The sequence below is a fragment of the Solanum lycopersicum genome, chromosome 7, assembly GCF_036512215.1.
Source record: "Solanum lycopersicum chromosome 7, SLM_r2.1".
NCBI classification, from domain to species: domain Eukaryota; kingdom Viridiplantae; phylum Streptophyta; class Magnoliopsida; order Solanales; family Solanaceae; genus Solanum; species Solanum lycopersicum.
Window position 1 is genome coordinate 67,981,615 of NC_090806.1, and position 27,010 is coordinate 68,008,624.

General features: G+C 35.8%; 3 protein-coding genes across 3 annotated transcripts; 1 reads left to right on the forward strand and 2 right to left on the reverse strand.

Moving 5' to 3' along the window:
• Positions 1-58: 58 nt before the first annotated feature.
• Positions 59-4,735, forward strand: LOC101259653 (uncharacterized). Its single transcript, NM_001329051.1, has 3 exons — positions 59-396; positions 1,840-3,522; positions 4,150-4,735. The coding sequence occupies exons 1-3, from the start codon at positions 328-330 to the stop codon at positions 4,213-4,215; spliced, it is 1,818 nt and encodes a 605-aa protein (NP_001315980.1). The 5' UTR covers positions 59-327; the 3' UTR covers positions 4,216-4,735.
• Positions 4,736-4,924: 189 nt separating this feature from the next.
• LOC101259352 (protein methyltransferase PrmA-like) lies at positions 4,925-10,172 on the reverse strand. The gene is made up of 7 exons (NM_001329049.1): positions 9,715-10,172; positions 9,129-9,203; positions 8,668-8,808; positions 7,829-7,894; positions 7,385-7,552; positions 6,094-6,420; positions 4,925-5,426 (listed from the first exon to the last, which is right to left on the reverse strand). The coding sequence occupies exons 1-7, from the start codon at positions 10,000-10,002 to the stop codon at positions 5,331-5,333; spliced, it is 1,161 nt and encodes a 386-aa protein (NP_001315978.1). The 5' UTR covers positions 10,003-10,172; the 3' UTR covers positions 4,925-5,330.
• Positions 10,173-10,371: 199 nt separating this feature from the next.
• On the reverse strand, positions 10,372-26,669 carry LOC101259061 (serine/threonine-protein kinase sid1). Its single transcript, XM_004244194.5, has 22 exons — positions 26,294-26,669; positions 25,672-25,927; positions 22,929-22,985; positions 21,852-21,879; positions 21,637-21,759; positions 19,690-19,801; positions 19,269-19,306; positions 19,103-19,156; positions 18,817-18,885; positions 18,488-18,604; positions 18,240-18,308; positions 16,294-16,373; positions 15,634-15,762; positions 15,293-15,563; positions 14,545-14,649; positions 14,279-14,446; positions 13,658-13,785; positions 13,430-13,568; positions 12,084-12,208; positions 11,816-11,989; positions 11,426-11,470; positions 10,372-10,704 (listed from the first exon to the last, which is right to left on the reverse strand). Exons 2-21 carry the CDS (start codon positions 25,764-25,766, stop codon positions 11,434-11,436), a joined length of 2,118 nt encoding a protein of 705 aa, XP_004244242.1. The 5' UTR covers positions 25,767-25,927; positions 26,294-26,669; the 3' UTR covers positions 10,372-10,704; positions 11,426-11,433.
• Positions 26,670-27,010: the final 341 nt, after the last annotated feature.

Sequence of the window (27,010 nt, forward strand, 5' to 3'; positions counted from 1 at the left end):
TAAATTAGTTGAAAAATGATATAAATAATTCTATGTCGAATTTAGTGTTTTTAGACTTACATTTTTACGGTATAGTGCAAATTAGAGATAAAGCAGGTGCAGTTTGCTACGATAATGGATGCTATATATCTATGGGGTTGAGTGTGTTGGGCACCTTCCAGATCCTTTCACCATACCAAACGAAACTCCTTTCCTTCTTCCAAATCCTAATTCACAATCTGCAGATTTTCCGATATTGATCGCAATTATCGATTCGTTCATCTGCGGTTTGCTTTTTGCTATTCCAATTTTGTTAACAAAGAAGAAGAAGAAGCAAATCGGAACACAATGGGAGAACGCAAGTCTTTATCTAAGAAAAAATCTTCCAAAAAGAAGAGACTCAAAGTTTCTTCTAAGGTATTTTTTTCAACTCTCCTTTTCGATGCTTTCCATTTTTTCACATAATTACATTCGTTTTGCTTGCTCAGCATTATGTATAATGTTCGTGTATGGTTTGTTGCTTTTTTTTTTCTATTTAGTTTTGAATTTCTGTGTATAGCTATGTATTTTAGGGTTTATCTTCATTGATAGGTTATTGAACTATGAGAATGTATTCGGTAAAGTCATTGAACTTTATTTTGTATCAAATAAAATGGTTTTTATTTCAATATTCGTAAAAGATCATTGAGCTATGAGAATTCTTCGTTGATTTGGTTGGCTTATGTTTTTTTTTGTTTTCTGAATTAATTTTTGTGATTTAATTGAATATGTGCTAATGTCCTTTTGTAGTGATGCTCGTAGTTCTCTTTTTACTGGTAGTGGAATTAGGAAAATGAATTAAAGATAATGGTTAGTTATCTGCTATGTTGCTTGGACTCTCCAAAAATGTTTGTTGCACCCATGTTGGATCCTCCCAAAATACACTAGTTTTTGGAGGATACAACACACACCCAGCAGCATTTTTGAAGTGTCCGAACAATACAAGTTATATGCACCCTCTGTTGAACGCAAGTCCAAGCAACATATGGTAATTAGCTGGTTTAACTTTTGGGTCTTTTCATGTATGTATCATCAGGGGATTTTTTTTCGGGATGAAAATTAAGATAGCCGTTCTTTTAGCTAAAAATTAAAATGAAACTGTTTTCCAAGAACAAGGGTCAAAAAGTAGTTCAGAAGTTTGGTTTTTTGGGTACAATACTTACATGAGTTTACATTACTGAATTGGGAGAATATAAGTCCTGCTCCTTCCTGTTTGTTTTGAAGGGATTATTTTCATGTAAATTTGTTAAAAATACGTTCATATTCAAATCTGTAATACGGTAAGGCTTCATGTGATATAGCTCATGATTGCTCGTGGGAGTGTTAAGTCACATAGTCATTTGAATTGCTATAGTTAGAGTTCCATGAATCGGTTATTTTCTTTGTATATTTTTTGTTTTGTGCACTATCCATAAAATGACCTCAGTGGAGAAAATCTAGAGTTATTTATGAAAAGAAACAATTATCTGCACCTGTTAATACTTGGTAACTTTTAGAAGCCACCATTGAAAAACAGATATCTAAGATATTTCAATTTGTAATTCCTTAACTGACACTCAGGTGAAAGAATTATGAAAGACTTTATAATGCTTGATCATGCCAGCACACTTTATACACTCTTTATTGAATATATCTAATACCAAATATTCACAGAGATGTTTTCATGAGAAATTGCATTATATTTTAAATCAATATTAGGCATGCTTTCTGTTGAACAATGTAAGGTGGTATCCTGCTTTCTTATCGATACATTCTCATCTTGTCTTTGGCAATTCCAATTTATTATCCTTCATTATACATCTTCATATGTTGTGTGGTTAGATACGGAAGAGAAAAAGCAGAAGAAACAAATCCAAGAAGTTGTCCAGTTCTGAGGATGACTCATCATCTTCTGCTTCCTCTGATTATTCTAGCAGTTCACAGTCTTTGTCCTCCAATTCAGAGGTTGATTATAGTAGGAAAAGGCGTAGGCACTCACGTGATATGAAACGCGTGAAGAAAAGAACTTGGAGAAGATCCTCTAGCCAAGATGTGAGTGAGGGTTCACCCCCTGTAAAGAAAAGAAAAAGGTCAAATAGAAAGAGTCTTGATTATGGGAGAAAAGTGCAGAAGAAAAAGCGAAAGAGACACGCTAGTATTAGCTCCACGAACAGTGACTCAAGAAGTTGTTCTAGTTGTCAACGTGAAAACAGTGTTAGCTCCAGAGGTAGAGATTTTAAGAGCTTTTCCACTTGCCGTGATGAAAATAATAGTGTTAATAAGGACACCAATCTTCAGATTCCCAGGATTAAGTCTAGAAAAAAGATGAAAGAAAAGAAAATCCACAATGAGCCAAGCACTGGCAGAAGGAGCAGAAGTTGGGGGCCAGTTTGTTCTTTATGTGACCATCATTCATGTTCTTGCAATACTACTCATAATGGGGAGGAATATGTGGAAGAGAGTAATCCTAAGCGCTTAAGATCTGTTATTACTATTCCAGCAAAGACACATGAAGAAGAGGGTAACGAACAGGGACCAGATATGCTTAAAGAAGAGATTTTGAATAAGCACCATGATTGTCCTTCATGCACAAACCATGACAATAATGACCTGGAAATTAAAGGGAAATTAGCTTCTTGTTCTTGTTTCCCGTCTATCCAAAGAATGCAGGATGGAAATTTGACAATTGATGAAACCTTTGGCCCCACAAAAGTTGATGGTGGTCTGGATCCTCATCGAAATATAGTCAAAGAAGTAAGTCATGATAATGGAGGTGAGAGTGGGAATTCTGATAATATTGCTAATACAGGAATTGAAGATCTTGAGAATGTTTTAAGAAAAAAGGCGTTGGAGAACTTGCAGAAATTTCGTAAAGAGTTTCAAACAAATTTAAAATCTGGTGCCAAGGAAAAGAAGAATGGCAGTGATATTAATCAGTTATCCCCTCCAAAGACTGAAGTTGTACCATACAAGTCTCTGGAGCATGGGGAAAAAGATGGATTGGCTTTAAATCAAGATGTAAAATTTAGAAGCAAACTTGTAACTACTAAGGAATTTTCTCATTCCACAGAGATTGAGATAAATACTCCAGTCGAAAAGAATAATGGAAAAGGATCTGGTTGCTTTGAGCCGTGTGTTACACAACTTGCTGATAGATCAGCACTCTCACAGAGTCCAGAACAGGAGAACCATACCACTGAACCAGTTCTTAGCAATGAACCTGAACCTGGTAAACTATTATGTAGTACCACAGTACAGACATATAAAAAGGAAAATTCATTGGCTTCCAAGAGAAACATAATTAAAACACCAGTTCCCTTGAGACCTGGAGTTCTTAGCACTGGGACCAGCGATAACTTAGACATGGAAGCTGTTAATGCCGGTATCCGTCCCACTTTAGAAACTTCTAGTGCCAGATCCACATCTGATGGACTTGCTTCAAAACACCAGCCTGATGAAACCAAGGATGCCTCTGAGTTTGAACAAAAGACCATGTCTGTAATGAGGGGCGGTGAGATGGTACAGGTATTATATTCGTATTTCATTATTTATGCATGTTAGGCTGGGATTTTTCAACTCCACAGTTGATCAATAATCCTACAAGTAAATAAATAAATGGCCTGTATTTTTAGATTCTTTAAATTGTTTCTGATTGTTTAAACGATTGAATATTAGAGATATTGATAGAAATCATCAGTTATAATGAAGTAATAGTGACCACTAAGTAATTCTTATTATAGATTTTTTTTAGCAATAGCCAAACACTGATAGTGGGAATGGGGGAGCAAACTATTCTCTCTCACAGGCTTCTTATTTGGTAATCTTTCAAGGATTTACTCTACTGGAATTTCATTGCTAGAGATAGTACTAGCATATGTTTTCATATTTTGGACCTCTTGCCTCGGCCAAACAGATATGGTAATATACATTGCTTTGTTGTACTTATATGTTGCGTTTCGGCTAATCATTGGATTTACTTTTACCTGATTTTAATTATAGAAAAAAAACAAATGTGTGCTAATCTCCACTTATTTGGACTTTTAGATTTCTTTAACTTAGAATGTTTATGCGAGTCACTTGAAGCTCCTCTTATGTACCAAGTCTTTACAAAGCTTGAGTATTCTTACCATCTCACATGATTATGTTGGCCAGGTAAACTACAAGGTCTACATCCCCAAGAGGGCTCCTGCTCTGTCCAGGAGAAAACTCAATCGGTGATGAGGCTCAGTTAAATTTTCATGCCAATTTAATTTCATTTGTAGATTATTAATCAAATTTGGTGTGCTGAGACTGAGTCAGGACTTAGGTGCTAGTTGGCTGAATTCAGATGTTCCTGGGACAAACTACGATGTGAATGCTTGTGTATCAAAAAACATTTTCCTGCCTGTGTAGCTATGAGCTCTTTTATCCTCAGAAGAAAGCCGTTACAGTGATCTTTAGCTATGTTTGTGTAGAATAGAAGAAAAGAACAAAATTAAGCATTTCACAATGAAGCTCTCGCATTTTCCTCATTCTGTGTCGTTCTTTTCTGGATGTAGTTAGTATTTTCCGTAGTTATTGAGAACAGAATTAAGAGGATATTATTGACCATTTGGCTGCAGTCTGCTGAATGTGTGTTGAATTGTATAATTTAGCAGGTTCAGCTCAAACTTTTTGGTGGACTCGAACGTCTTAAATGCTTATGCTGATGTAATCCTTTGTTACTTACTGTCACTGTTGGAGAATTTTAAACAAATGAATATTTTCCCTATTTTTGTAAAGCTTCCTGAATCTTATTCATTTGTAGTTGGAGTTTACATTGCAACTAGTTCTAGAGGGATGTTATCAGCATTACATTTCATAATTGCGCCACAGCCCACATGTATTCTACCTTGTGACAACATACCCGATGTAGTCCTTTTAAGTGGGGTATAGAGAGATTAGCATGTACACAAACTTTACCCCTACACAATGGGAGGTAGAAGCTGTTTTCAATAGACTTCATAGCTTCTGAAGATATCGTTTACAGAGCCATTTATAAACTAGATAACTGATAAAGTTGGGGACTTGAGGCAGTCTCTTTTCACACAACCTTCAGTAAGTATGACTTCAACTAGCAATTAGTGAAGTAGGTAGGTGGCTTTTTTACAACTGTTTCCAGGGCTGAATAATACAGAGGTGAATAATTGGCCATGCACATAGAAAGTCAAATGACTTGCAAAGTTCACGCAGGGAGCTGCGAGGGCTGAGGAGAGGACTTCCAGGGCTCGATCTACATCTGACTCCCGTAGTTTTGTAGAATCTTAAGTTCCACAACATTAGAAAACATTCGTTGTCCTTTAGCTGCTGTTATGTCATTTCTTTAAGCCACTTATGCAAGCCCAGTCATCCATCTTTGTAACTGTAATGTTCTCTAGGTATTGTGAATACCTTTCTAGTATGCGAGGAATCTGCAGAAGAATTTCATCACATTGAGAAATCAATAATGCAAATATCGCAATAGGTACACCTGCGATTTTTTTTCTTGTTTCACAAAAACAAAACACAGATATAATAATCTACATCCATAGTTGTAGTCTCATTCGTATGCACATAATTCTACTAATACCTTATTTTTTTAGTTAAAACATTTACTGTTTGTAATTTCATTAGAAAAATATGTCAATGGATGAATTGAATAATTGAGAGGAAATTGTTGACAATCATTAAGCGCACACAAATTTCAGGAACTAGATATGAGTATTAAATTACTGAGAGCGAGAGTCATGTCATTTGAAAATCCAGGAACAACAAATAGCAAAGGAAGTTATAGAACCTGTGACTATCAAAAAGATGATAAAAGTAGAGTATTGTCATATACATGTTTTACTCTTATCGTTTGCTATGAAATAGAGTTTTAACTTCAGACACGAAAAAAGAAGGATGAAGTATAGGGTGTTAGTTATTATCTTTTATGGGTAATGGATGATGATGTTAAGCAAATAATGGCTAATATCAGACGACAGCATTATTCTTATAGTTTTCCCTCATTCTTTGTGGTGCCAGCAAATCAATTAGCAAATGTATCCTCAAGCCTTATTCACTCGACAGTTCAACAATAAAACAGAATGTAAATACCTGCTCAGATATGATCCCGGAAAGAGCAACTGTAGCACCAGGCTTTGCATAGGACACAATCTCATCTGCCAACTCAAGCAGAGGATTCAATAATATGTTTGCCACAACGATGTCATATTTTCCCCTGTTATTTAGAACTTCTGCATCATAGGCAGTTTGATCAATGTCCATACTTGAACTAAAATCTGCAGAGGGAAGAATTCCTTTGCCAGGAACAAGTTTTAAAAGCAATTCTTCATGTCCAATGTTGTTTAAAGTAGCATTATATTGAGCAGATGTGATTGCCTGGGGATCTATATCAAAACCAACTGAAAAAGCTGCACCAAACTGCAGATAAATATTTGACAATGAAGATATTAGCAACACCATGATACTAAATGACGAGTTCAAAAAACTAAAAGTTTGAGGTTTCAAAAGGAAATCAGGTTTAAGTTGTGAAAAGTAGACAGCCCGTGAATTTTATGGAATCTCCTACAGATTAAGAATTTTGATTTTGTTTCAGGTACAGTTATTTATCTGTTGTTCACAGAATGCATTTTTCAGAAAATATGTTTTTTCAAGAAAAATCAAGTTTAGTTCAAAGTACTAATGTTTGTGCTTCTCCAACTATTTTATCGAATCAGGTTCAACGTTTCATTTCCGGATTTATGGATTGGATTCCGTCAGCCTCACGATATAATCAGAGTGAGGCTTTGGTTACCGGCAAACGCTTCTCCAAAGGCGACCCTCTCGAGTTTCCGGCTAACATTGAACATTTTTTCTCTTCCAACTTTGATCCTATACAAAACCAAAGCTTTCTAAATCTATCTTCTCAACTTCCATCCACTTGTTAAGAAGTGAAAGTTCCACATAATCGAAAGAAAGAAGCAAGCCCTTAAAATACCAAAAATGATCCAGCAATAAAAGAAGAAAATAGAAGTTGAAAATTGTTCCTCATCTATTAGTCACATCCACCACCCCTATGTCTAAATCAGTGCATTTCCTGGTCCTTTGCCACAGCTACTGGCCTACTGCCACCTTTTCCGACCTATCACTTCATAAAGTTCAAAGGATTTAGTTTGAGGCTCACGTCTCTATTATTCAAGTGCCAGAAGTTTTGACGTTCATCATGATTTTTGCGTCGGACTTTGTTCCTTAATTATGTTACTAAAATTATCAAGATCAATTCTTTTGACAGAGAGAGCAAGTCCTGGATTCAGTGAGTAAAGGATAAGTTTTAGCTGGAACTTCATTTACAAGGAATCAGTTCATTAGCTTTAGCGATGCAAGGTTTGAATGAAAATCCTAGTACCTTAAGAGCTGCAATTGCTAGCACACCCGAACCAGTTCCATAGTCCAAGAAGAATTCTCCTCCTTTTATCAAATCACGCAATAGCAGGAGACACAACTTAGTTGTTGGGTGCTCCCCAGTTCCAAATGCCAAACCAGGATTTAGGATTATATTTGTTGCTTGAGGATCCTACAATTCAAGCACACACTCTTTATACTTATATATACAGAACATACACATATTATAGATATGTATGAAGTATTGCTTATGGAGGAAAGATGACAATGTGCAGACTGGGATTCATGATCAACAACCAAGAAAACTAAAAAAGGGAAGACCGCAGAATCATGAGACAATAATATGAAAGTTTTGATTGAATAACACAATGCTTTGAATTGTGGTCCTGAGTGTAGAACCAATTGAATCATGTGATAAGAACAAAGGGAGAGAGAGGTATAGTCATACTGGAGGAGTTGTCCATTCAGGCACCACCCAGAGTCCATCAGTAACTTCCACTGGACAAAACAATTCCTGCAATAAATTGACAATGGTTGAAAGATCTAAATTAACTCAGCTGGTTCAACCAGTCACCAAGACGATAACATGTGCCACATATAGACCCCATGACTTGGTAACAGAATGATGTCAGAAGCTCTATTAGCTTCCAAACACGCAGTTGAAATTAAGAGATACAGGAATATAGTGGCATCATAACATCAATTCATCGCATTTACCTGCAAGCTTCCAACGGATTGGTAAAGAACCAATCCGTCTAGATACCTACCTCATCATTAGTAACTCACTAAAACATGCAAGGGTCAGGGAGATTTGCCAGGTTATTAAACTACTGGTTAAATGTCAAAGATGATCTAAAGGGGCCTTTTAAGAGGATAATCATTATTTGGTCACCCGCATTTTCAAAACAACTCATTCTCATTTCATGCTTTTTAACAAGAAATGGACATGATAAACAAGACACAGACGTTATCTAGCTTCATGTTCATTTTTAATACTCATTAGTAATAAGAGAAGAGTTGGCAAGTAGCACATTTGAAATTTGCAGATATTGACTCTGGACTGCAACTTGATTGCATGTCCATAAAGACCGTAAAAGTTGGTAATTGATCATAATCTTGCTGGTTGCTATTAGTCTTGGAGAAAAAAGAAGATTTGAAGCCCTTATCAAACCAAGATTATCAGTGCATGTATTTTGCTAGGTATAAATACGCAGATGAAAGATCAATATAATATTTCTTATATTACTACACTACACAATAGTCATTAGCAAGGGAAAGAATGTTGACCTGTGTAGCTTTTATCCAATCAGTGTGGTCATGCATCGTAACCTCAAAACTAGGTATCTTTTGCAACCCTATAGAATCAGCAGCAAGTGAAATGCAGTCTTTCACATCTTTGCATACAGAAAAGATGGAAGTAATGATAATCTGGGAGGTAGGAGAAAGGGAAAATAAAGTTAATAAATACAAATCAGAAGTTTGAAAGAAACCAGTCAAACATATTCGGGGAGTAACTACTAAATATCAACTGAAGTTTAACGATGATAAACTCCACCTCACACGACTGAAAGTTAAACAGCTCTGAACACCTCAAATTGAATTTACCCAGAAGAGCAAGTTATGCTACTGGTTCTCCAGTAAGATGCATAAAAAGAACCACTACGCATATCCAGTTGCGAAAAGAAGTTAAATGCATGCACACAGAAACAGATGCATAAACATCAAAAGCCTTTTTTGATTCGTCCTACCTCATCACTTCTTTCTTCTTCATCCACAGTAGTTGAACTGGCTCCAAAACATAAAAGAGCCTCTGAGAGCATATCCTAATAATAAAACAGAAATAGAAGTTCAAGCTCAATTTGATATATGCTGTACTTACTACCTGTAATTTCTACATCGTATTACACAGTCACTGATCATTTAGATGATTGAGCACGAACTACCAGAGCTCTAAATTGACATAACACAACTGAAGTTACATGACAGTTTCAGTCTCCAAATTTCCTAAGGCGCGAAGGCGTATGTATGTTTTCACACAGCCTATGCATCCACCGTCTTCGACTCAACTACTCAAACTACACATAATTTAATACTTCTGCAAAAATGAAGTAATTCACCAAGTTCGCACCTATTCCATAATGCACTAACTAGTGTAGTAATTTTTGGCACTCTGCTGATGCTCGAAATTCAGCATTCCTTATCAACATCAATAGTATATGAACTACGGCCTATATAACAATTTAATTGTTCACTTGACAACTTGTATGTACGCAGAGACACGTAAAATAAGCATAACAAGCTAGAGAAAACAGTAAACTGAGAATATTCACTTACGGCAACATCCTTTTGGCAGCATATGCGAACAGAGAGGTATGGAGAAGTGAATGAATCACTAGCCGGAGTCTCCGAAGAAGGAGAAGATAACGTGGAAAATTTAGCTGCAGTCTGGATGCGCTTCCAATGCTTGTATCTTTGCGCAGCACAGGATTTAGATAAATGAATGAACGGAATTAGCCGGTGAACGCGGCGGCCGTTGAAGAAACGGCCGGTGATTATACTACTGGTAGTGCACGAAAGGTTTTTGAAGAAATGACCGCGAAGAGAATTTAATACCATTGTCATGGGATGAAAATTTAGCTCTGTTACTTTTGCGCCATATACTATTTTAGTATGCTTATATACTTCAAGGAAACTCAAGTAAATAAAAGTATCCAAAGAGATAATATATGGTCATATTGAAGAAATTTAATAAGTTAAAAGAGAAAATTGATTCAGAAATTTTTGTTATTTTCGAACATTTTGGTCATATAAATTGGTATATTAACATGTTAATGGTCGTCATTATGAGTACATAGTGGTGATGTTACTGTTCAAATATACAATTGTGGTAAAAGAGCCATTGTGAGGATAATGAATGTATGTATTTGAATCATATCTACGATAATTCATCTTTAGTTGTACCATGAAGCATCATCAGTTTCAATTTAGCCCTTCTAGAGAAAAAATGATGGCCTTTCTGAATTGGAAATCAAAATAACTTTGTAACCTTTTTACACTTAGCGAAAAATATTTCTATAATCATACACATACATCAATCCTTTTACACGCTACCCTATCCACATTGACAATATCTTTATCAGAAATGAGGGTATGGCTAATTTTTACCGCAAGCTAATTTCACCACTTCATTAGAAAAATAATTACTATCGTCAGCTGGTGGGTGCTTTGGAGTTTGGAGTTTGCCCCGAGCAATTTCATCATCAAATGATACATGTGGGTTGTGAGTCGTTCTCATCCCAAGTGTGTGCCCCAAATTCGGCCAAGCTGAACAAGAAGAGAGAACGCATGAAGTAACAATCCAATTAATCAAACAACTTTTAATTAACATACAGGTTAAAACCTTGCCTAATCTCTCACCACAATAGTGAAACCAATTTTTTTTTAAAAAAATAATAACAGAATTCATCCAAGGGTGTTTAATTGGTGGACAGTTACTCAGGTTCGAATTTTTTTCTTCCCATCTGTCCATTTGGTGGACAGTTACCCAATACTGCACTGGGTGGGAAGTTGAGATACCCAAAACTAGTTGATTTTGCTATGCGCAAGTTGGCCCGTGCACTACAATTATACAAAAACAAAGACAAGCGACAAGGGTGAAAAGAGAAAGTGAAATGTTATTTACTATAGGTACCAAAGAAGAAGGAAAAATCAACAAGTTAAATAACAATATGTCAAGTGTACTTTACAACATTCTTCCGGAAGTTGCAACACCGAGGTTAGCAATAAAAACATAAAAAGCTTGTTACTATTACATAGAGCAATAAAAGCGCCCAATCAAAGGGTAAATTCTAACAGAAAATAGAGCTTTAAATTACATTTGCAAAGCAAAAGCAGAAAAGAAAAATCTTCAATTAGGAAAAACCCCAAAAAATTTGAATCAGAGGACGAAATTACAGATGTCCTCGAAATGATATGTACACATAATCAAAATAATTCATGAACAAACAAGATTTGAGAAGGCAAAATTTTGAAACAATAATCTAACCTCAATGTTTAGGAATTTTGATCTCGAGAAGCATGCCCTTGCCATCTGCAATTGAAAGGTCGAACTTGTTTAGGAAGACATGCGTAACAAATGCTTTAACCTTTGATAGATGCATGTCGTAATATGCATTTCATATTTCTAGATATATAAAGCATAATAATTTTCCACTAATACTGCGACATCACTTTATTAATAATCTCGCATTAGACTAAAGAGGCTCAAAATAATCGTGAAACTGAGGAAAAATAGATGTAAATTCTTATATCCAGTCTCCCATCTCGGCTCTCGCAATCTAAAAATAGGCATGTTTTAATGAGGAATATATTTGGTGCCTAGGTATTTATTCACAGCACTACAAGAACTTAATATTTGATGACATTTTAAACAAACCTTGAAAGCAAGAACCTTGCCAGTGGACTCAAATTGGCATTTGAATTAAGCTCTTTACTCTGCTGCTTTTTTTTGCTATCAGACTCGGTAGTTGTACTCTCTGTTTCAATCTTTCCCTTTGAAAAGATGCGACCAGCCAGGTCTTGCAGATCTTTCAAAGACGGATCCTTTGCACTGCAGTGGAATTCAACTTTCTTGAGACAAGCTATTAACAAATACATTCAAGTTATATTTCAACGCTAGCATATAGTGTGGAATATCTAATAACCTTGCTAGTCGCTGAAGCAACCTAGTCATGAACAGATCGCAAGAACCAGCCTTCATACGCTCCATATCCATAAAGGAACTGACCATCGCCTGCATGAGTGAACCATCTGTTTCACTGGTAGCAGCCTACACGCCAAGATAAATGAAGAGACGGTGAGAAAATTATCAGAAGAGCAATTAAGTGCTAGGCTTTTGACTATTGAGCCTGATAGAAGTAAAAGAAGAGCAGCCTGGCGCACAAAGCATCCCACGTTCACGCAGGGTCCGGAGAAGTGTCACACCCTTGGGGTGTGATGTAGACAGACTACCCTAATGCAAGCATTAGTGGTTGCTTCCACATCTGGTAGAAGATCAGCTGCCTTCACGTTGGGCGAAAAGCCAACAGTCACTTATGTGTTTATTGATAGATAAAATGATTCAGGTCAAATCTATTAGGTTCACTCTCAATTTTTTGATCACAAGATATCTCAGATCACATCAGACCATACCACTATTTCAATGACAATTTAGATAAAAAGTAATAATACGAAGGCTTGTTCATCTTAGTATGCAATCAACAATAAATAGGTTTTTTCATAATTTCAGCTTACAAAATCAAGATTTTTCTGGCAATATAGTTCTTTGCAGAAATTTTTCAAATTACTGCAGTTCAAAAAAATCTGCCAAATAGCCGATTTTGAGTCCTTTTATGAATCTAGATACAATAATCCCTTTCTTATCCTAATCCAGCCAGGCGTTTTTTTAATCAATATTTTAGTCTAGATAGTCTGATTTTATACAAGTGGAAGTATTTGGTTCCAAATCCATCTAAGATTACTTCTTGTAAACATGAGTTCGTTGAAGTCTACCAGTACCATTGTAATGCGCTCAATTATAAACATATCAGCAATTACAGATGTCCTATTATCGTTACACTCTCTTTGGATTGTTTAGTGCAATTCTAACCTAGTAATGATGCCTAAGCCACCTAGGAATTGATTCTTATGGTTAGCTGAACTTCTGATTTTTGCCACCATTTTCCAGCCTTTTTTTCTCATCTTTCTTCAGCTCTTTTATACCAATACAACTCAATGGCATTATTCTATTAAAAACCCTTTTACCCCAAAAGAATACCCTTTCCATTTCAAATATGCACTGTTTGAAACCCCAGAAAGTGCTGGAAATCAGGCCTACAACAAAGGTTTGTGATGGAAAAAGGACCAGCACCACATACTCTAGTATCCATACAGATAAAAATGTATCACAATCCAAACAAGCATAGCTCAACAGACCTCAACTTCATCTAGCATGACTCCCATAAAACATCACCTATAAGAGATCTAAGGTAACTGAAAGCCCAAATGATACCTCTTTTAATGAAGGAATAAGGAGAACAGATAAGGTGGCAGATGAAGGTATAGGATATGTTCTCGCACCATCTTCTTCATCACTTGTATGGCGTGATCTCGAAAACACCTTCTGTGCATCAAGATAATCACGCGAGTGCCTGGAAAAATTATGGTGCTTCAGAGAAGAAATGGTGAAACTAGAATAAACCAACTTCAGACCATCTTTCAGCTTCAAAAACTTGTGTACCTAGAAGAATCAGAGCTCATTGTCGGTTGTTCTGTTTTATTTTCTAGCCCATCACGTTGCACCTTGCCCAATTTTGATCTGTCTCTAACATTTTCCTTCTTCAGTCCTGCTAGCATGGCTGCCTTGGCCTAAAAAAGTTCACATCTAATAAGCCTTGTGCAACAAACCACGGAAAGATGTCATATTACTTTAACATAATTAGATTAATAAATCAGAAATAATGAGTGGAAAAAATATGCAAGTTTGTTAAATGTAAGAAGAAATCCCAACCTAATGAATAAACCATTGCTAGAATGAGGTTTTATATATGACCTTTCTTGATAAAAGTTCAACACATTTTCCGTCTTTATTATCCTTGTGGCCATTCCTATACCTAGTTCAAAGTCTAGTGGTACAAAAATCAACCAGCAGATTTCAACATACTTTAGAGCCGAGGGTCTATCTGAAACAACTCTCTACTTACCAAGCTAGGGTAAGGCCCGTGTACACACTACCCTCCCCTGACCACACTAGTGGGATTACACTTGGTATGTTGTTGTTGGATTTTAGCATATTCTAATTAAGACAAATTTTCCATAAATGGAAACCAGCTTGAATTAAGAATTTTCTGAAGTGAGATACCTCTGCAAGATTTGCTGAGCTGTCTTCAAGTGATGCACTTGAAGATCTCTCTTGAATTCCTAACCTAGATTTTGGCGTTCGAGGAGAATCCGGGTCATCATGACGTCCACGATAAACTACAGTGCCACTGGAAGAAGCATCCTCAAAAGAAGCAAGTGTGCTACTGGACTGCAAAGTGAATTGACACCAGTAGTCAATGGCAAATATGCCAAAAAGATTTTCGGCAGATGAGTGTAAAGAAATTTTGGTAGAAAAGCTGACAATACCAGGGAACTCTGATCACTGAATAGAGAAGTGGATTGAATTCCTCTAGGAGATCCTCTTGGAGATCTCACAACCACAGTTCCAGTACCACTCACTGACAACTCCTCCTGCAAATTGAAGATTAGAACAGTGTTGCAAGAAGAAACTAGCAGAAAAAAATACGCTAAGAGCAATGTTGAACAGTTTTTGTCAATACTTCTGATTCTTAAAATATCAAGATCAAACATGCTAGACTGCCACCAATAAAGCTCAAACATGCTAGAATGCCAACAATAAAGCTCAAACATGCTATAATGCCAACAATAGAGCTCTTTACTTTCCTTTTTAATTTTATATCGTTTTTTTGGGAGATCTGTAATGTTAAGTAGAGATTTCTCTTAGCCTCAGGAAAAATTTGCACGAGCTTGATGCATTTGATGTAGCTATGTCATTGGATAATAGTGCAGTATTGAAGATGACAGGATTCATCCACCTTTTATTTCAAGTGTGTCATAATATTTTAGTGCATGAAGAGCACTGTAAAACCACCTAAATAAGGTCATCCTGACAGTAAAAACCTAACATGCTGCCACGTTGCAGAATCAATTACTGTATGTTCTCCTGCAACTTGGATCAATAATCAAATTTTCTCCTTTGTACAAGCTTATAAACTTCAGAAAAGGATATGAAATAGGATATGAAGTAGGTAGACACAGATGTAAATATGCACATTCATATAGAAAAATACACTTATAGAGAACAAAGCAATACATCTTCATGAGAATAATCTCCTTTCTCGGTGTTTGCATCTCCGCCGTCTTTTTGGTTGAAACCCTCTGATGAAGTATAATGGACAGTTCCAGAAGCAGAGGACCAATTGCTAGCACTGTCAAGATTTTTTCTTGAAGCAGGTTGATTCAATGGAACTTCTGGTTTCCTATCTCTAACCTGCGGTGGTTTCACACTTCGGACAGTTCCAGTACTAGATGATCCTCCAATGCTGAAGTCCCATCCAGCAGTTTTTAGGGTTTTCCCCTGGCCACTGTAAAGGTAAAACTCAGTCAAGAATCACCACAGATAGCAGTACAGCTCACCCAAGAGGTTTCACTAACCTGACTTTAACAGTGCCTTCAGTACCCACATCTCTTGTCACCCTAACGGTGCCCGATGCTTCTCCTACAGGTTTCTGTCCATTCCTAGGAGAATCCATATCATCCTTTATTTGAAACTTGGGGCGCTCCCTACAAGAAACACACGTAACTTTTTTTTGGGGAAAAATACACATTTGTTGACCCTGTATCATTAAGCAAACAATCCTTAAATTCTGCCCACTAACTAGTCAAAAAAAAGTTGTACCAATTTATCATTTACTCCCTTCTTCTTTTACAGGACATATTACTTTCTCTTTTTTATCCCAAAATTTTATGCATTTGACTTTGGAACAATTGCTGAGAAAGAAAATTTGAACAATGAATATTCTAATGCTAACGAAGGGAAAGATGCAGGTTGGACCTTTCTGCTTTTCTGGTCTTAAAGTCATCTTGTGAAATATTAAAGTGGGACTCCAATTAATTTTGTTAGCATGATATAAAACTTACCACCTTAGAAGTAGATATTATTTTGGAAAAGTGGAAATATATCTATTTAATGGAGTATTACAGAATCAAATGATACCGTGTATAGCAACATTCAAAGCCTTTAACTCCTTTTACCAAAGCAAACCATGCAAAGAATAGGTGTAGGTGCAGAAAATGTCAGAAAGTGGGGTGCACCTGATTCTCTCCAACAGTCTGGGGCTTTTTCTTGCATTCCTTATAAAACGGTGCTTCAGGAGTTCCTTTGCACTTGGCCTCTAGGATCAATAGAAAGTATAGAATATGAGAAACAAACCTAATCATAACAAAGATATATACATCACCCAACACAATAAGAATTTGATGAAGGAAAACCAACGTAGAACAGATTTTTTTCCTGATAAACTCAGTGTTCGCAGAGATAGAAGACGAATAAAAAGGCATAGATTAAAATGTGTGGATCATTCATACAGCATTATGTTTCTACTAGCGACGATCCATAGTGTCTTAAATTGGATTACACCAGAGCCCAAATTTTGAGCAATTGTAAAATGTCCAAACACCAAGACTAATGATTATATAAGCCCATAGGTCATACACAAACAGTTCCTTCTTAGACCCTTAGAATGAAGTGACTCATAAGAATGTATCAAGTGAGTTGGTAATATTATCTACGCATCTAAGGATACCATCACGAACACAACTTGAAGTGCTTTAGCATTTGGGCAATGGCTCGTTCTCCAAATAAAGCACTAATAATGGAGGATCAATTATTTAGCACAGCAAACTACAGCTGTGCAAGTAGTCCTAGGTTGTCCACACCAGTTTTTGAGCTTATTCCCAATGTCACACTTCTTTATATAATACAGATTGGAAATATCTTGGAGAGATTGGAGTAGAATTGCCCATCAAGCTACATAATGCTATAATAAGAAGTGTTAAGATACCCAACAAATGAGGAAGAGTACCCTAATTCCAATATATGTGGACACAGTATATATTTCAAGTCGTGTGAACTATCACGGCATTCATATTAAATATATTGATGTTATAAAGGATATGTACGGAGTCGTCACTGTGAGAATAGTAGGAGATACAATGAAGTTCTAATAACCGTGAGTGCACACTAGGGATAGGCATCGAGCTCGTACTTGGTTACCCAAATAATGGATAAGCTAATTAGCACAAACCGACATTGAGGTCCTATGGTGTTACTATCTACCGAAGATAATGTGCTAAATTGCCGAAACCAGGGTGTCGACCAGAATCTTGAACTGCAGAGAAGAACTCTCAAGAGTAAATGTTTTAGGATATGAACAAGTAAGACTAAATATGTGCACTATAAATTTAAACATAAGAGCAATGTTGAGGTGAGACTAAATGGGATTCTAATGCCTAAATGCAAAAGGTTCATACATATAAGCTCAATTTTCCAAGAGAATGGTATGATAGATGAAGATGCTACACAAAAAATCAAAACAAGATGGTTGAAATGAAGAGTGAAGGAATTGAAAAAGAACGAGGTTGACATAAAAACCACATAGCAGGATGTTGTCTCAGTCCTCTCGGAATATCCACAATTTCCGGAAACCATGAAGGCTCAGGGAACAATAGGGCACAATAGAAGAAAAAGATCTATAAAGGTGATACAAATTAGTAAGGAACCTGTCATATGTTATGTTCTAGAAGCCTTTTAGTCATGTTAGAGAGGTATATCCAAATAAAATGTAGAGTTTACTTATCAGGTGATATTTGTAGATACCCATATTAATATGCAGGAGTTTTTCCCACGTTACTAAAATTATTTACCTAAACTATAGAGTACTTCTAGAACTTTTTATTATTATTATTTTACATAATACGGGTCTAGATGAACTTAGATTGAGTGACAATCAATGAAGATCCATAACTTTCGACCAATGTGTAATTGCTGTATACTGAAAGCCCAAGTTGTTCAAAAGTGCCGACTCTTTTTGGACCAACTTCTACTTAAAAGAATAGAACTCCAACTCTTTTCTTTGCATGGATAGAGAAACACTTATAGGCACATGGAAGTATGATAATAGTCAGGCACAAAACGGAAAGAGAGATGTTGAGAGGGAGAAAAAAACAAGGGGATTGGCAGCACAAAAAGTGGAACCTACCTCAGCAGGGCTCTTCTTCAAACACAGGGACACGATTTCCTTGAGAGGACGAGAAAAGTGTTCCTCTAGCTGAACAATAACAGAAAAGACAGTAAAGACTACCTCTTAAAGAACAAAAGAGTAAAACGAAATTCTAATATTTCAGTTTTTAAAAAAAGAAATCACAAAAAAGAAGACACTTGTAAATCTTAAGTTGATAAACAAAATAATCTGAAAAATCTAAACTATTGAACTGGCAAAAGTATAACCTGGGGAGGATTTTCTCGAGGTATGATAAAAAGTACTCTCATGGGGTGCAAATCAGCAAGCGGGGGTTCCCCTTTGGCCATCTCAATTGCAGTTATCCCAAGTGACCAAATATCAGCCTGTCCAGAAGAAAAAGCTCTTAGTAGTTGGCCCATGCCTTAAGCAAGAGTATACAAAGAAAAACTGATACAGGAGTTTCAACAAGAATCAATTCTATCAGCAATTGAAGGGATTAAGATTAAGAGCTAAACACGGAGGAACCGGAAGAAGGGAGAAAGGAACAATTAGATGAAGGGAAATGGACTCCATATGTCTGCAGTTCAAGAGATACCTTCTCATTGTATCCGTCTGAGTTCTGAATTACTTCAGGTGCCATCCAGAATGGTGTTCCTACAAATGTCTGCAAACATTAATTACATTAGCATAACTTGACTGACTTGATCTTACTTCTAACCGACAATATCTAATGCAACTTCCAGCAAACATATGGCATGTAACCCAAAGACCTCTATAACTACTCAACAAGAAATGATACTGCACTTCAGCAATGTGATTGAGCAAAAAGGTTAAAAATCTACTCGTCAGAAAAAAAAAACCGCAAGTATAGCAAATTGTACCTTTCTCCTAGAGATTGTCCTTGTAAGCTGTGCAGAAACGCCAAAATCTGCTACCTGTGGAAGAGCAGATCAGAAAACAAGAAACACACCAACAGGATAGTAACCAATAGTTACCTTCCTCTCAGATATAATTTGAAACATAACAAAATTATCATGTTTAATATACCTTCACATCACCATTTTCTGACAGCAAGATATTAGCCGCTGCAAAAACATCAATAGACCTATGTCATTTCCACATTTGAAAAGGGGGTAGTGGGCCTCAAACTGAACACTAAATTGTTAGCAACTAAGAGAAGAAGCAGTTAGCAAATTGAGACAACTTCCAATCTGAGAAAATATAACTTATAAAAACAGATCTCAACTGCTGCAGTTTAACACCAAGAAGCATCTAATTCCAAAATGTGGTATCCTCATGGAAAAAACTGATTATCAAGTTTGGCCCACCCATTGATTCAAAATCTAAAGCTCTGGCCAACATTTCAGCAAATAAAACTGAAGAAAAGTAAGGTAGAAATGGCCCATGGATAATACCAATGTAGCTATTTCCAGGCTATCAATATTTAGCTACAAAGAGAAAAATGAACCTTTAATATCGCGATGAATTTTTCCTTCAGAGTGGAGGTATTCAATAGCATGAAGCAAATCACGTAAAATGCATGCAATAGACATCTCATCCAATGGCTGATTTGGTTGAATCTGCAGAAACAAAATCTTGATAAGTGTGCAGAGAAGAGTTTATCGAATACATGACTGACATCTAGCTTCTGGTGGACCAATGTGGCTTAGTGAAACAAAACAAACAAAGCTATAACTTTTCCTTCATCAAAAACATATTTTAAAAAAAAAATACACATGTATAATATGTGGTCTGGAATGTAACATTGTGGCCGATGGTGCTGAACCCAACAGATATGTCAGCGTAAATAACAAAAAAAGATAATTGCACTTTGATGTTCCAATACTATGAAATGTTTAGGTCTTGGTGCAAGGTACTTTGATTGAAGAAGCTTTGGGGAGAGCGGAACACAATAGTGTTTGGATTAATCAAAATTTCCAGATTCAGAGTATTTTGCAAGCTTTTTTCCATTTATGCAGCACTAACCATCTTTGCTCTTGTATATATAATTAAATGGACTTGGCCAGGAATGTTGTCATATCTGGATATTCTCAGAACTCATGGCATATAGGCTCTTCCCCGTTGGAAAAGCAACTATTTATCGCCAAAACCCCCCACCAAAAAAAAATAGTATGCAGAACAGGTATAAGCAAAACAAAGTTGAGTGGTTGCATGTGATTATATTCCCTTTAGATTTAGCAATTCAAATAGTAAAAGTAACACAACCATAGGAGGTATAAGTTTTTAACCAGAATAGCATTGGGAGTGGAGTATCATAGACTAACTCAACAAATTTGGCTAAGTAAGGTTTTGAAAGTAAAGCTCTACGTTTGACAATGGTCCAGCTGATTCCTGAAACAAGAAATGTTTAGCATTCTGCAGCCAAAGCTTGGTAAGATCTACTGATAGCTAAGGGCCATATAGTGAGTTGCGATGGATGTTATAGTACGGTACAAAGGCATTCATTTTCTTCAGTTAATCATCAAGATACTATTAAGGTTTTTTTTTTTGCTAACCGAGAAATCCGTCTGTTACCCACCCTTTGGACCAATCACAACCTTCTAAACTTGGTAAATAATCGGCCCGCCCCTCTACCCTTCTCCACTTAAATACCAGGCTTTGCTGTGCGTGATGTGGGGCTTGAATACTATTAAGATTTTGAGGCTGTCATTCTATCCCTCTTAAAATAATTCCACATCTGAATTCTAATCAATTGATACTCAATATATTTTTTACGTCTAGAGGCCATTATTCTATCCCTCAATACAACAACAACAACCCAGTGTAATCCCACAAGCTCAATTATAGAAGTCCCAAATTTGGTAACTGCACCTACAATTCATTTTAAGTTCATCCCCACCAGTCAACGCAGGATTTACCTTGAGTTACCAAACTTACTATTTCCTTTATAAGCTTTACCAGAGTGAAATAGTTTTCCTTCATAAGTAGAATAAGATTCAAAAACTTCAAATGAATGTCAGATCAAGACAGGAAACCTTCAATGCTGATACATGGAGACAGAATGAGAGAAACCATAGAACTGTCTCTTTTTCTGGGATAAGTAATAGATAACCTTAAGCTATCTCATATCATTGATTTCCTCTCACCTCAACAGACCCAGCACAAAAACTAGATCTACTCGTGTTGTATAACACATATAGGAAAGTAGAAACAACATACTACACTGATTTGACTTCAAGATTTTGGGACCGCATTCAAAATGCTCTGCGCAGAAGTCACCTAAGTAGCAGTTACACATTTTTTTGGCACTTGTACACATAACATCTTGTATTAAACACCGCGTCTCACAGTCAAAGTTAATCCCATTATTTTATGATGAATATTCACTCTGTATCCAGGATAATTGTTTAGCTAGGGCACAAAGGTTGGCATTATCTTAGATGTTTCCACTTACTAAATCGGCAACTGAGCCACCAGCCATGTATTCCATTATTATCCATAGCTTAGTTTGGTGCAGATATGACCCATAGTACTCCGTAATATAAGGAGATCGACATTGTGATAAAACTGCAATTTCCTGAAAAGAAGTCATCCAATAAAACCCTGCTCACTTAATGTTCTAATATAATCACCAATGAGTAACATAAGTCCATAAAAATGTGAACATACCTTTTGGATATCCTCAACTTCATCCTCTCTGAATGACAATGATAAAAAGGCATTTCAGGTTAAACTAGAACTGTCACGAAGTTTATATCAAGGACAGAACTTAACATGAAATATACAATGAAGCGATTTAATTGTATGAAACTTTAATTTCATCTTCCCACCCCAGCTTAGACTGCTTCATGCAACTAGAACCATTTATACACAAGTTTTTTATTAAAGGTCATAAAAATTGGAAAAGTATTTCTGTCGATGTCTAAGCGGTGATGTATCAGAAAACCTTGTAAATTAAGTGTACTTCAACTACCCCAAAAAAATAGAGGGAATTCATGGACTTCCAGTACAATCTTTTTAACTTTTACAAAGGCACAGTTCAGATATGAAGCAAACTAAGTAGCTTCAGATTTACCTGATCAAAAAATTATATGAACTGAATTAAGAACACATAGGGACTGAATGTTAGGCTGGTCAGTCTATCCGCCACAAAGACCACTACAATTGAAGCTCTAATCAAGTAGATCAACGTAAAGACTCTTGGAACAACTTCCATAACAAATATGAAAAGGAAGCTTTCGACTCATCATTCTTTTAAACTAGCTAGAGAAAAATATGTAGAGGCCTGAAGATATTCATATTAAAACAGCAAGGAGCATAAATCACTAGATATCGTTTGCACTGATTCTGCTACCATTGGATAAATATATATATTCTCCTGTATCAATTGTACTAGAATAATCGATCTTCCAACCTACTTGGCAAAATTGACAAAAGATGATAGAGCTCATAATTTATCAACCTATTTGGAAGTTCTGCCAAGGGAATCTAGTCTCATTTTATCCTTGACTGATTATTCACACAATAGAAACATAAACTAAAAGTGCATGAAAAAGATCTACTGCCCAGATGATATACAAAATATGAAGAACAAGGGTAAAATACAATATTGCAGCTTCCATATTAGCTATAGTTGCACTCTCTCTCCAAGGAGAAGGAGAGTAAATGAACACTAGCTCCTGCTGAAAAACACCATAGTGAACGTAACTTCAAACTCCAAAAAAGTACTCAAGGCCATATACTCACGATTCTTCCAGATCAATAACCTTGATCGCAACTTCTTTGTTTAATTCCTTGTCAAATCTGCAAATCAAGAAAATTAACATGATGATATCTCAAAACAAATTTAATGTCAAGCTGGTGGGAATAACAAAGATAAACTTAAAAATTTCATTGCCAGGATAGCTTTCACTTAGTCTAGACATGAGTTATCATACTATTGTATATTTCTTACCAAAGGACAGTCTATTACACTTTTCCCCGTTTGCATAGCTAAAGAAGAAGTTACGATTGAGATAAGGGACCATGCAGAACAGAATAGATTTTGCTTATCCACCTAATAAAGGATGGCCTTCAAGTTCGTATCAAAAAGAATGGCATTCAAGTCCCACAAGCTGTTAGAAAGACTCTTACCGCAAAAGGCATTTAACCTATTTCTACTGGCAATAGGTTACATGCCTCTCTTTTGGTTACAGAGAAATTAGCTTACTTCAAGAGATTATCTAGAATTCTGGTCTCACCAAGAAGACAAAATCCAGCTATTACAAAAGACGAAATAAGAAATCCAGACTAGATTCGTATGTCATTTTCCCCTATAAACTTCTAATCGCAATTCCTCCATATTACAATCATCATATATCGAAGTCCTTAATCTACTAATTTATAAAGCCTCTCTACCTTCACAAGGTAGGGGTAAGGTACGTGTTACACTGGGTATGTTGTTGTGTCAAAAAAAATATTTTTCTTTCTGCAAAATCCTATACATCATAGTAGTTGTTCATAATGACTTAACCATTTGAATATGAGAAAGATTATCTATAGTGGTTAGACACACATGCTTACATCCCTTCCAAATGTATGGCACATCATCTACTTTTGAACATCAAGATACTTGACAGACTTCCCTTTATCAAAAAGATATTTGACACATAATACTACTTGTACACACCAGTAAACAGTCTTAAAATTAACCATTCAGGAATATTTTCCTTCTCAAATCCACTTTGATACAAATTTAGACAAAGGATGCAAGTAGCACAGAGAAAATGTGCTGAGAAAATTGTCATAAGTGATGATTTGTCTATGTTCTAAGGCAAATCTAAATGTTGTTACATAGGTGCAACAACTTCAACCAATTAAAGGAGCTGAAAATGGATAAAGTATGCCTGAAATAACAAGGAAGTTGTTTCAAAAACCTTACAATCTCTTAGAATTAATGCAGATTTATCAAAGAACTAAGCGTAATGAAAATGAAGGATTCATACACGCAATATCAACTAGTTATAATTAAGGTTTAGTTGTTATCATTTAATGTAGCCTAGAGTATATTTTGTAGCATGACTTGATCATTTGTTTTAAGCCCAAACCTTTAAATATATCGCCCTTTCTTCAATTCACCTCAAATGTGCAAGTATGGTCAATAATGGACGGGTCAAATCGGACCAAGTAGAAATATGTATTATAATAAAATCTGTCAAGTATTTGCTTGGTCACTATTGAATACCAAATATGTCTTGCGTAACAATTGTCAATTGGGTTGAAATGTTCTAGATAACGCAAGAGAGAACTTATGACCTACAGGATGGAGAGGGATTCGAACCTCCGGCTATCCAAATTAACATAAAAGACACTTTTTGAAGTTTTTCCCTGCCTCACTAGGGGACACTGAGTCCCAAAAGCAAAGATCATATCTTGACACGTGTACCACACCGGTATACCAAAGAAGATTAATTATGTAATGGCTTGTGCTAAAGGAACTGAGAGATGTCACACTCTTTAGTATTCCTGTTATCCTGGCGTAAAGGAAGAGAGCATTACGAATTGCTCTATTGAGATACTTTCCTTCTATTTGTTCTTTTTTTGCTTGAGAATCAACTTTTTATGTACTTTTAGTTTAGAATTCAAATAACAAGTGAAGAAACAAAGTATTGCCTTATACTTTTTAAACTTAAGTTGTTTATATTGGTATTGTAAAAGAAAATTTTTATACCAGGTAATCCAGTTGCAACCAGCGCGTGACTATTATAAGTTGGTATATTAAAAAAAAACAAAGTAAGCGAAATGCTACTATGTATTAATTTAAACTTATTGTGATACAGTCAAGTATACAACTTACATCCATATTATTCTATCTCATTTCAGCCAAAACAGTTTTGCTAGATTACTTTGAACCCAACATGCTATGACTTGGTTACCAAAGTTTACGAACAATACCCAGCAGGATAGTTTATGGGCCAATATGGATAGAAGTTGCTCTGGCACAAATAAGTGATAAAAAGACTGGTGGACTATCAATAAGCATATTTTTCAAATACATGGCATCACTCAAGTGGGCTGGAAGGCTTTAGTCCAGCACCTCCATAACTCAATTGTTACTACTAGCATTTACGACAATTAAGTCTTAAACCATTTTTTCTTTAAGAAAACACGTGTATAACATCCCATAAGTTTGTTCTTTGAGACAATGAGTGGTTAATGCTCTGTATATGGACATCAGCTCGCTTAAATTCAAAGTTTCCACGTGGAATTCCACTTGCAGATAAATTTAAAATTCGTGATCCGTTTCTATTAAAAGGTATAACTAAGTATCTATTAAAAAGGAAAGCTTTTAGTAAGCACGAAACAGGACAGAATTGAGTGGCATGGACATGGAAGATTCATATTATTTACCCAAACTAATTGAAATAGAAGTGTAACTGATTGATTCACAATGCATAACAACAAAAGCAAGATGGAAGCACATTAACAAAATAAACATTTTAATCCTTACCCTTTATAGACGTCACCAAATGAGCCTCTTCCAATGAGCTCCAGATCACTAAATCTAGATCCTGAAGCTTCAATAAGAGCAGCTGCATCAGCCATTTTTATACACAACTACCTGTATCCCTTCACACTCTCAGTAGATGAAGTGAAGCCAGCATCCCCTAGCTTGCACTTCTCATTCAACAACTCCTCTTAGTAAATGTTCAACAAATTCATAAAATGTAGCCACTCAATCTCACTCTCTGGCACGGAAAATCAATCTGAAAAAACATTAACTACTTAAATTAACCAATAATAACACAAAATTTAAAATTCACACTACAAACAATTAAACACACATCAATACGCGAAATGAAGCTAAATTTGAGATCTGCAAAGCATAAAAAACAACACTAAATCCGAAATTCAGGAAACTTAAGGATAATACTTGGTTAGGTAAAGTGGAAGACGATAACAATGACAGTTCAGCAAATTCTAAATCGATAGCGAAACGGTGCCAAACTAAACATTGCAAAAAACGAAAACAGCTTATTACAAGGAAGAAAAATTACAAAAAATAAAAAATAAATACTACAAAAACTGCTCGGAATTTTTCTTAAATTATTTTCACCGAATCGAAAACTTACCTTTTTATGAATATAAATTCAGAACGGTCGATGGATGAGCAATTTCATGAGTAAATACATAAATTAGCAGGAGAATCCATAGATCTCTGTATCCCTTTTTGAGCGAAGATTGAAGTAATTTTCTGTTTCTGATACACAGGGGATCGAGCGAGAAGAAGGAATGTTGTTTCGTTTACTGTAATTCTTTTATTGGGAGAAAAAAAATTATTTTTGTGTTGGACCGGTTTTTTTGTGTACTGAACCGGTTTGTTTATAGTCAAACCGGATTGTTCTTATTCGTTACGAGTTTCGTACTAGCTGGAGTCTATTTTCACATCGAGAAATGAGATTTGTTGCTTCTGCGTTTTTGTTCTTTTTTTCCACTTGGCTAAAGTTTTTCTTTTCTTTAGGTATTTGATATTTATACTTAAGTTCGAGTATGAGGGATGAAGGAGCCGCTTTTTTCAAGTATGTTTTCTCAATCACGGCTTGAGCAACCTTATTCCCTACCCAACATCCTTTTGGAGTAAAATTTCAAATAGTTTCAACAAATTGTTTAATTGAAATACTATTGAGTATTTTATAATTATTTTTGAATGGACTTTATCGTTTAGTCGTTTATATATTATAATTTCTTTTTCAATTTGTTATAAATGTACAAATTGATAATGGAATATGAATCGAAAGTTTAAATGGATTAAGTAGAAAATAATGTGCATGCTATGAACGTAAGATAAA

Bases quoted from the DNA above. Each gene is read 5' to 3' on its own strand.
- LOC101259653 (NM_001329051.1), top strand. From the start codon at position 328: ATGGGAGAACGCAAGTCTTTATCTAAGAAAAAATCTTCCAAAAAGAAG. The intron at 397-1,839 runs GTATTTTTTTCA...TTGTGTGGTTAG, and splicing joins GACTCAAAGTTTCTTCTAAG to ATACGGAAGAGAAAAAGCAG. The intron at 3,523-4,149 runs GTATTATATTCG...TATGTTGGCCAG, and splicing joins GGGGCGGTGAGATGGTACAG to GTAAACTACAAGGTCTACAT.
- LOC101259061 (XM_004244194.5), bottom strand. From the start codon at position 25,766: ATGGCTGATGCAGCTGCTCTTATTGAAGCTTCAGGATCTAGATTTAGT. The intron at 22,986-25,671 runs GTAAGGATTAAA...CTTGATTTGCAG, and splicing joins TTTGGTGACGTCTATAAAGG to ATTTGACAAGGAATTAAACA. The intron at 11,990-12,083 runs GTTATTAGATAT...ATTCCACTGCAG, and splicing joins TTGCTTCAGCGACTAGCAAG to TGCAAAGGATCCGTCTTTGA.
- LOC101259352 (NM_001329049.1), bottom strand. From the start codon at position 10,002: ATGACAATGGTATTAAATTCTCTTCGCGGTCATTTCTTCAAAAACCTT. The intron at 7,895-8,667 runs GTCAACATTCTT...AATTTATTGCAG, and splicing joins ATTGGATAAAAGCTACACAG to GAATTGTTTTGTCCAGTGGA. The intron at 5,427-6,093 runs GTATTTACATTC...ATTCTTCTGCAG, and splicing joins CCGGGATCATATCTGAGCAG to ATTCCTCGCATACTAGAAAG.